The sequence below is a fragment of the Phyllostomus discolor genome, chromosome 12 (assembly GCF_004126475.2).
Source record: "Phyllostomus discolor isolate MPI-MPIP mPhyDis1 chromosome 12, mPhyDis1.pri.v3, whole genome shotgun sequence".
NCBI classification, from domain to species: Eukaryota; Metazoa; Chordata; class Mammalia; order Chiroptera; family Phyllostomidae; genus Phyllostomus; species Phyllostomus discolor.
The window spans coordinates 73,015,115-73,024,568 of NC_040914.2; the positions used below are offsets into that span (position 1 = coordinate 73,015,115).

General features: G+C 58.8%; 1 protein-coding gene across 2 annotated transcripts in view; it reads left to right on the top strand.

Annotated features, from left to right (window-relative positions):
- NECAB2 (N-terminal EF-hand calcium binding protein 2) overlaps positions 1-4,563 on the top strand; it is a 30,119-nt gene extending 25,556 nt beyond the window's left edge. For both annotated transcript variants that reach the window (XM_036012280.1, XM_028501870.2), the window contains exons 11-13: positions 2,431-2,508; positions 3,143-3,234; positions 3,995-4,563. In XM_036012280.1, coding sequence (XP_035868173.1) covers positions 2,431-2,508; positions 3,143-3,234; positions 3,995-4,023 — 199 coding nt within the window. In that variant the 3' untranslated portion in view covers positions 4,024-4,563. The remainder of the gene's footprint in view (positions 1-2,430; positions 2,509-3,142; positions 3,235-3,994) is intronic.
- Positions 4,564-9,454: the final 4,891 nt, after the last annotated feature.

The following is a 9,454-nucleotide window of genomic DNA, read 5'->3' on the forward strand; positions in this document are numbered from 1 at the left end:
CTGGACCTCCTCCCAGGGGTTGCTGGAGCCACGAACGGAAGACCAGGTGTGAAGGGCCTAGGCCAGGGCCTGGAGCACAGAGCTTGCTCAGTGTCAGCTGCTGCTCTCACTGTGCGGCCGCCCCTCAGTGTCTCACCTTCTGGTCCCAGCTAATGAGGCCTACGTTGCTGCTTGGAAAAGCTGAACCAGGTGGCCCTGGCCCCACCAGATTGGCTCACAAAAGATGACAGCTCTCACCCCCACTGAGGGTGGTCTCCGAGGGCTGTAGGCTCAGGCTGCCAGACCCTCTTCCCCCCCTCCGTGCCCAGGACAGTAGCCATGGCCTCTGTGCCGTTCTCTGCCTCAGTTCGCTCTCCAGTTTGCTCTTTCCACCTTGAGAGCTCATGTGCCTTCACCCTCTCCCTGGGGGCGGGGCCCCGTGGATGCGGCTGTGAATCAGGTGGCTGCTCTTGCCGAAGCTTTATTGTAGGCGGTGGAAGAGGAGCAGGCGAAGAGATGATTCTGAAGGGTGGTAGGTGCTGGGGAGGCCTGGAAGCAGGGCCCTTCCAGGGAAGGAGGGGGCTGTGGGGAGGGAAGAGGCTGCCTGTCACTGGGCCCTGAGGACCCAGACCACAGAATCTGAGTAAGGGCAGTCGGGGCGGAACCCACTTGCCTCTGCCCTGCTTGTTCGGAGTGCGGTGGACCTTACTGCAGATGCTGTAGGCAGGAGGGAGACGTGGTCTGGTCTCCTCTGTGTGCAGGAGGGCTGGGTGGGAGCCGGGCACAGCAGAGTGGCCGGGGAGGGAGAGGCCCTGCTGCCACTGGGGAGGGGGCCCGCCCTCGGCGAGATGTGGTTAGAGCTGGGATCTGTCTTGGAGTGTGTATCTGACCGGACTTGCTGGTGGCTGGAGAAGGGGTGTGGGAGGAGGAGACGAGGCATCTGGAATCGGAGCTGCCCTGGCTTGGGAAACCAGACAGAAGCTGGTGCCGCACACTGACTTAGGAGTCGGGGCGGTCGGGCGTGTTGGTGCGCAGGAGTCACACAGGCTGCCTGGGCCAGTTAAATTGGCGACTCCAGGCAGGGCGCAGACACAGGAGAGCAGAGGTCCTGGGAGAGGGCGGCCGGGGAGTGGTGGGTGTGCAGATGGCACCGAAAGCCACAGTGGTGGCGTAAACTCTGTGGGGGAAGGGAGGGCCAGGGCTGGGGAGGGGTAGGGCCAAAGGGAGGGGTGGGGTAGAGTGGTGAGGGGCCTTGCCACCCCTCCTCTGCACGCAGGAGCACACAGTAGGGCTTCATAGTATGTCCTCCCTCTACCCCATGCCTGCCTACTGTGTCTTCCTTCCCAACCAGAGGCACCCACTGCCAAAAAAGAAAAAAAAAGTCAGTGCCTCATCAGCTGAGCAAATTCAATCACCAGGATGGCTTTCATCTTCTGCAGTTACCACACTTAGAGGCGCCAAATTGCTCCAATGACCTTTGTCTGTCGCGGAGAGAAGGGCCCCTGAGCAGCCCCTTCTAACTCTGGCAGAGGGCCATGGCTCTATCTGATCAGTGGGCGGCTCGCGTCCGCGGTCCCCCATCCTCTCATTGAATTACCAGCCCACAGCTCTGCCTGTAATTTCAGCTAGAGCGTAATGAACTAATGATGCTATTAGCAGCCTTGTTTCCCCGCTTCTATCCTGCTGGCAAAACCTGGAATTGCCTGTAATCACACAGCAGCCCCCACCCACGGCAGAGCTCTCCCCCCAAGGAAGGCTCGGGGGCTCTGTTCTGCTGAGCTCGTGAAAAGAGAAGCAGCCGGGCGAGCGGGTGAGCAGGCGAGAGGCCAGAGGGGCAGTGTTACAGATGACCTACTCTTGGAGGTCAGCCCTCAGTCCCCTCAGGCCTGCCACATTCTTGGAAACACCCCCTTGCCTTGTCTTGATGTCCAGGTAGCACCAGTTCTGTTTAAATCAAGGCGAGTGGCCTATCACTGTCACACAGGTGACACAGGAGTGACCTGGGACCTGCAGGACCACCCACCCAGGGCAGGGCCCTCCCCCAGCCTCAGTGAGCCAATTCTGACTCCCTGGATTGTTTCAAGGATTCAATGAAGTGACAGTTGTGAAGGCGAGCATGACAGGAGAAAATGAATATTAGACCTTTAAAATGACATTTCATTGTAATTCATTCAACAAACACGTATTGGCCATGATCTGGGGCCAGGCCTTGCTCCAGGCAGTGGGGTACATGCTGAACCGATCGGATTCTGTGGCTGGACTGGGAGGCTGTGGGTTGCTTCCAACAGAAAGTCAGCAGCGTGTGGGTCATGGCCTTGGGCTGGTGGCACACTGGTTGCCTGTCCTGGAACAGCCCCGGGTGCCCCAGCCTCTGCCAGGCTGACAGTTCAGGGGGCAGCCCCGGGCAGCACAGGGTAGTCCGCTGATCCCGCCTCTCCTCTCCCCGTGCAGCATCGCCGCCGGGAGGCTGGCAGACGGCTTCACCTTCGTGGTGTACGAGTTCTGGGAGACCGAGGAGGAGTGGAAGAGGTACGCACCGCGGTGTCCGTGGGCCCCAGGCCTGCAGCGGTTGGTTGAGTGATGGGAGGCACAGGGAGGTGGGGCTGCCCGGCTCCCCAGCCCTTGCCCCAGATAGTATGGGAGGGCATGAAGGGGGAAGAGAGGGGAGGGGAGTACTGAGCCCAGGTTCCAGCAGAATCCGTGACCTAGAATGCTGGCTTCATTGGCCGAAGCGGGCCCCTGGGCCAGTGGGAGGAAGCGTTTCCCAGCATGGGGCACACCCTCCCTCCTCCCACTCCGCTGGGCTCCGAATCCAGGTTCCTGGCCCTGGGATCTGAGGCCAAGGCCATTACTGCTTGAAAACTGCTGCCCCAGAGGATAAAACCCAGAAAACTCATCTCATGGAGGATACGAACAGGGAGGCAAGAAACAAGCTCTTCTTCCCCCAAACCTGCCATGCGCTCGGCAGGGGCCCCAGATCGGCCTCCCTGGGGCCTGACCGTCTTCCCTTCACATGATGGCTCTGAGCCTGACATCGGCTGACTAGGGTTTAGGCCCCCATCCCGGGCAGAGCCGGGATTAGAACTGGACCGCAGCCCCAGCGCCTGTCCCAGAGGCTCCCCCGCCCAGCCCCAAGGGCTCACTGGCGCCCCCTGTGTTGCAGGCACCTGCAGAGCCCCGTGTGCAAGGCCTTCCGGCACGTCAAGGTGGACACGCTGAGCCAGCCTGAGGCCCTCTCCAGGATCTCGGTGCCAGGTAGAGGGCAGGTGGGGAGGGGCCTGGACCAGCAATGCCAGTGCCACCAGTACCTGGTTCCCACTGGCTCAGCGGCCATCTCCAGGCCCCGATGCTGAGCTGGGGGAAGGCCAAGGCCCGAATCTTCCAATGACCCTTTATGCTGCTCCCTTAGCTGCCAGGAATCAGAGTCCACAAGGGAGTGCTCAATATCAGTGCCAGTGTGCAGAGAGGGTCCGAGAGGGGAGGAGGCCAGGAACAGGGGTGCCGGCCACCCCCCAAGTCCCAAAGCGGAAGGACGGGGTCAGAGACATAACTTGGCCCTACAACCTCAGAACAAAAGGAGAGGCCACAGAAACGGCCTCAGACGAGACCGAAGTCCCAGAGCACCGAGAAGGGGCCCTTAGCCCTGTGTGGTGCATCTGGGCCAGGGGCGCAGAAAGTGGCCCCCAGGCCAGGGCAGCCCGACTGACGTCACCTCCACCTGCATGGGATTTGCCACCAGACCAGCCAGCAAGCACCTTTGTACCCCCCCTCCCCGAAAGAGCCCAAAGCCTTGCTCCGTACAGCCTCCCCTGCACTGCTGGGCGGCCCAGCCGGCACCACACAGTGGGCCTGGCTGGCGCAGGGGTGTGGGTGCAGGTGCCGCTCTCCTGCCCTGAGCCCCGGTCCAAGGAGCAGGGGAGGGAGTGGTGCCCTGCCCCTCAGTGCGGCCCCATGGGATGAGGGGGAGGTGCTGCGGGTCCCCAACAACGTTCCCTCTCTCCTGCCCCGTCACTAGCTGCCTGGTGCACCGTGGGCCGAGACTGACCGGCCCCAACACACGCCCTGCGGATGAGCCTGGCACCCTGCCCTCCCTTCTTCTAAAGGACGTCCCGTCTTTTCTAGAGACTTTGGTACATGTGCTGTCTTTTCAATATACTTCCAAACAAGAATGTATTTTCCCACTGTTTGACGTGAAGGCGAACCCCTTTCCCCCGGTGTCCCCCGCCCCCGCTGTGTGAGCGGCTGGGGCCCTGCTGAAGCCAGAGCCCGCGGGGATGGGGAGGCTTCCTGGAGCCAGCACCCTCACCCCTCGCCTCAACCAAACGGCCACGCATGCCCAGCCCCCACCACACGGGCCTCCTCTGGCCTCAGCAAGACTCACCCCCCTCTGCAGCCCCCGCCTCTCCCTCCATCTCTCCCACTCCTGTTCACCTTCCTCTACTACCTGATAGGAGCCAAGACCCCGTAGTGCCCAACCGAGGCCTGTGCCGAGTCCCCCGCGGCAGCAGAGCCCACGTAGCCAGTGCCGTGCTAGGCACACCGCTGCCGCTGCGACAAGCGCCAAATAAACTCCGGTTGGGAACGACTGCACGCCGTGTGTTTGCTTCCCACGTCCCAGGTGCTGACCGCTGGGGGAGTGAGGCCGTCGGGGTGCCGGGGCCCTGGGCCCCCAGTTAGCTGTGAAACCTGGACCAGGTCACCCAGAGCCTCAGCTTTCTTCTCTGTAAAGTGGAGGTGATAACCAGGAGGTACATATTTTAACAAATACCTTTGTGCCTGTTTCAAAGTTCAGGGTCCCCAAGACCAGTTTCAATAACCCACTAGAAGGATTCACAGGACTCATCAAGGCCACCGTATGCGTGGTCACAGATGATGGCAGTGGAAGGGCGCAGACTGAAGTTAGCAGAGGGGAGAAGAAGCGGCCGTGGTGTGGGTCGGGTCCCCGAGGCACCCGTTTGCAGCCTGGAGCTGTCCCCTCCCAGTGGAGCAGTGGAGTGCTACAGAGACAGCCGTTTCTCCAGGCGGTAATGGGCAACATGATGCATGGAGCATCGCACACCAGGGGTGCTCACCAGAGCCTTGATGGCCAGTTTTCATTGTAGTTGGTCATGCAGACGTGGCTGACCTCGACCTCCAGCCCCTCTGAAGGTTGGGCTGGTCCCAGTTGGCCCAAGGGCCCTAGGTAAACAAAGATACGCTTCTGTCTCCCTGTCGTATCAGGAAGGACAGGCCAAGGTCACAGAGCTCACCTCCCAGGAGTCTGGGCACAGCTCCTCCTCCTCACACACCTGTCCATGAGCTCTTGCCACCGGAGAGGACACCGAGACCCCAGCCCGAAAATAACCTTTAAATCCTGTTCTGGAACCTTTGTGACATTCCCGCTTCTGTCTCCCTGTCACAATGAGGAGAAAGAATGTCACACAAAAATCCCAAGGGACAAAGGCAAGAGCCATGGGTCCCTCCCGTATGGCGGGCTGGAGAGGGAGCTAGTGCGGGCAGGTACTAAGAGCAGCACAGGCCTGGGGAGGAGGAAGGAAGGTGGCAGGCAGCAGTGCATGGGGCACAGCGGGAGCCCTGTGCAGGGGGGCAGGGCCACAGATGTGCGTTTTCCCACCTGCTCGGAGTCCAGAGCAGCCAGCCTAGGAAATGTGGTGGTTACTAAAGCCATCACATGGGGCGAGGTCTTTGCCCACCCTGCCCTGCCCCCTCTGGCTGCCTGCAACCTGGCCCACCCTGCCCTCTGAGGCAGGTCCTTCCTGCCTGGGGTCCCGCCACTCCCAGCCACCTCCTCACCAGGCTTCATGCTGGCCGCTCACGCAAAACCAGTGAAACAACGCAGGCTTGTGGGAAGAGTAAAAGGCAGACTCAAGTCCCAGCGGTGCATCTCTGAGCCAACTTCCCTTGCACCCAGCCTCTCAGGGCCTCCCTTCCTTGTCTATAAAGTGGGGAGGAGACCCCTACTTTGACGATCAGGAACTGAGAACAGCACTTGCCTGGGTCCTGCTGGAGGCATCGGCACATAAGCTCGGCTGCCCCCACTCCCCTACCCTGAAGCTGGTGTGGCCCCGATGGGCTCAGCTCTTTCAAAAGTACTGTTCACAGGGGCTGAGGCTCTCTGGGGTGCCACTGAGGAGCACCGGCAGCTGGGCAGGGCGCACTCCTGCAGCACAGCACACCCGCCTGCCCCCGCTGCCGCATCTGCGATCGCAGCCCACAGGCAACTTAGAGCCGCCTTGATTCTGAGTGGGTAGAAACAGGCTCTGAAGAGAACAAATTTCAACCCTAAAAGGTACAAGCGTGCCTGCTTAATTTACACTATGGAGCCGGGCATGGAGCCAGGCACTCGGAAGGTGCTGTCTCCCTCAGTGCCACCTGTGCCATCCTGTGATCAACAGGTGGGGAAGTGGAGACACAGGGCAAGTCACTCACCAGGGGTCACAGGACAAGTGGCGCCACACATCCAGACCCGGAGCTATCTGCCCCCAAGCCTGTGCCCTAACCACTGGGGCACACCGCATAGGTACATGGGGGAGAAACAGCTGCAGACTGATGCATTAACATCCCAATGCATGTGCGTCCTCAGACAGTGAAAGGCAGAATTACTGCGTGACTCAGCAAGTGCACTCCTGGGTACATCTGTGTGTACTGAGTCCAAAAGAATTGAAAAAACTTGTTGAAGCAAATGTGCCGACGTTCATAGCAGCACTATCCCCAATGGCCAAAGACGGGAACAACCCAGATGTCCACCAGCTGATGGACAAACACAATGTGCTCTGTCCACACAATGGAAAGTGACTCAGTCGTACAAAGGAACGGAGCTCTGACACACATGATGACGTGGGTGAGCCTTGGACACATGGTTCTGAGTGAAAGAAGCCGAACACAGTGGGCCACATGTGTACGATCCCATTCATACAAAGTGTCCAGAATAGTTTGAGTGACAGACACAAAGATTCTCGGTCACCAGGGGCTGGCAGAGAGAAAGGAGGGAGTAACTGCCGACGGGTGTGCAGTTTCTTGGGGGCGATAAGAATGTTTTGGGACCAGGTGGAGTGGGGGTCACACAACACTGTGAATGTGCTAAATGCCACCGAACGGCACACTGACGTTACATAATTTCACCTCAATGAACAACAACAGAAGTCTCAACTCACCTGCCTGAACAGAGGAGTTGACCACCTGCATCCAGGGGCTGGTCCACACCTCTGCCACGTCCAGGTCAAAGCCCAAACCTCCCTTGGGAGGCGTGCAGGGCATTCCGGTGTGGGAGGAGGCACTCGGGGCCAGCAGCCCCCTGGGCTGGTGTCCCTGCGCAGTTACCTGGGGGCACCTGAGCCAGTGGAAAGGGGCTTCTTCAGGAAACTTGGGAGCCCCTGCAGCCCATGCTGCTCAGAGCAGCACAAGTCACTAAAGACTACAAAACGTCACTCAGCCACATTCACGTTCGTTAAATGGGACGTTTAGGTCTCTCCGTTCAAGCACCACTGTCGCCATTGACCAGGACCTGGTGCCAGGCCAGGCTCTGCACCTCGGGCTTTGCAGGTACATCTCAGCTCGTCCTCTCGGCCACCCTGGGAGGGAGGGGCTGTCCTCAGCGTTGCATTACAGGAGAATGAAGAGGACCTAAGCCATCGTCCCAGAAGAAGAAGGAAGAGGGTGGCCGCTCACCTAGGACTGAGGAAGGGTGCCCAGGCGAAGGAAAGCCGTGGCATCCTGAGAACAGAGGGCTGTTCAGAGGGGGACAGGCCTGGCTAAGGTCACACAGCTGGTAAGTGGCAGGCAGAGTCGGCTCTGCAGACCCAGAGCTTCCAGACCCAGAGCCGGTGCTTGAAGTCCAATGACGCACGTCAGCCCTTCATTCATCTTGTGGCTGTCGAAAACTTGAGGGAGCCGGTTAGTACTGGGGCAGGGCCGTCCAAGGCAGAGTGCAGACCTTCCTTTAGTAGGTCGGACGTCTGTGGCGACCTCCCAGCGGCACTGTTTTGGCTGCATTATGTTTTGCATTATGATGGTTGATTCAAGGCTCAGTCCTATGAGGATCACATCTGTACCTGTCACAGAAGGAGATGGAAACTGCTGTCCCCAGTGGTGACATTTGTCACCCCTTAAAGAGCACCGCCTCATGGCTTTTTAGCATTTCGTGCCACCCACTTCCTTCCTGGTATGCTGATTTGGGGTGAGAATTAGTGTCCGCACATGTCCCTGCTTTCCTTGGCTGCCAGGAAGCTCAGTGTTTACTTGCTAATGTCAACGTAGGTTTTCTGGAAATACATCTATTGTTTGGCTCTCCTGCTAGTTGCTGTAAATACATTACCACCTTTAATTCTCCCAGGGAGCCCACATTGCATCATACTCAATAAGCCTGCTCCAGTTTGCTGGTGGAAAAATGGATTCTTGGAAGAAATTTGTAAACTTCTCAAATCTTCAGGTAGCAAACGGTAGAGCCAGAGTTCCATGCCAGTAGTCCAACTCCAAAGCCAGTTCGCACACCACTGGCTTCTCCTGCAAAAGCCTTCCCTGTCGTGCTTAGTTCTTCTCTCTGGCTCCCTGTGAACAGCTGGCACACAGTCCCAGCCTCCCCGGCCAGCGCCAGGGCGCCTTCGGGGAGCACCCAGGGCACAACTAGTAAATGACTGTCCATCCTCACTGCCAGCACTGGGGTGGTGAGTGCTCTGGTGAAGCAATTCTGCCCCGACGCATATCCCTGTCTGGGAGGACGCCGTGGCTACCGAACACAGGGTGGGCCGGGGCACAGGGTCCCTTGTCCCCCTTGCTGGGTCAGAGTCTACGCCTGCAGCTACAGCATCCTGCCTCCACCAGCAGCCAGGGTGGAGGAGAGCAGGGGAACCTCCCTGCCCTGGGGCTCAGGCACACCAGTTCCCATCCCCTTGGCCACCTGAGGGGTGGAGTGTGAAGTGGAAAGGAGACAGACAAGGAAATTTAACCCCAAATCGGTCCTGTCTCTAACCCTGTACCTCTCAGAACAGGCGGCCTTGATTTTCCCGAGCCTCAGTTGCCTTGCCTATAAAATGGACAGGTTTGAAAACATGCTAAGTCAGAGAAGCCGAATGAAAAGGCCACGTGGCGTATGTGTCCATGTACAGGAGGCGTCCAGAAGATGGAGACAGCAGCTCGTGGAGACAGCAGCAGATCCGTGGTTGGCGGGGGGCTGGGGGAGGGGGTGGGGAGCGACTGCAAATGGGTGCGGGGCTGCTCGGGGCCGAGATGCTGGAATTAGGTTCTGGGGATGGCTCCACAACTCTATGCATCGACTAACACCCACTGGACTATATGCTTTAAAAGGATGATTTCTTTGATATGTGAATTATAACTCAAAAAAAAATAATGCATATGGACAAGCAGGGGAAAGAAAAACAGAATATGGTTCTATCGCCACCACCCTTACATGGCCACATACATGTCACACAACGTAACACATAGAACCTGCCCGCAGGGAGGCGTCGCCAGCCGTCCT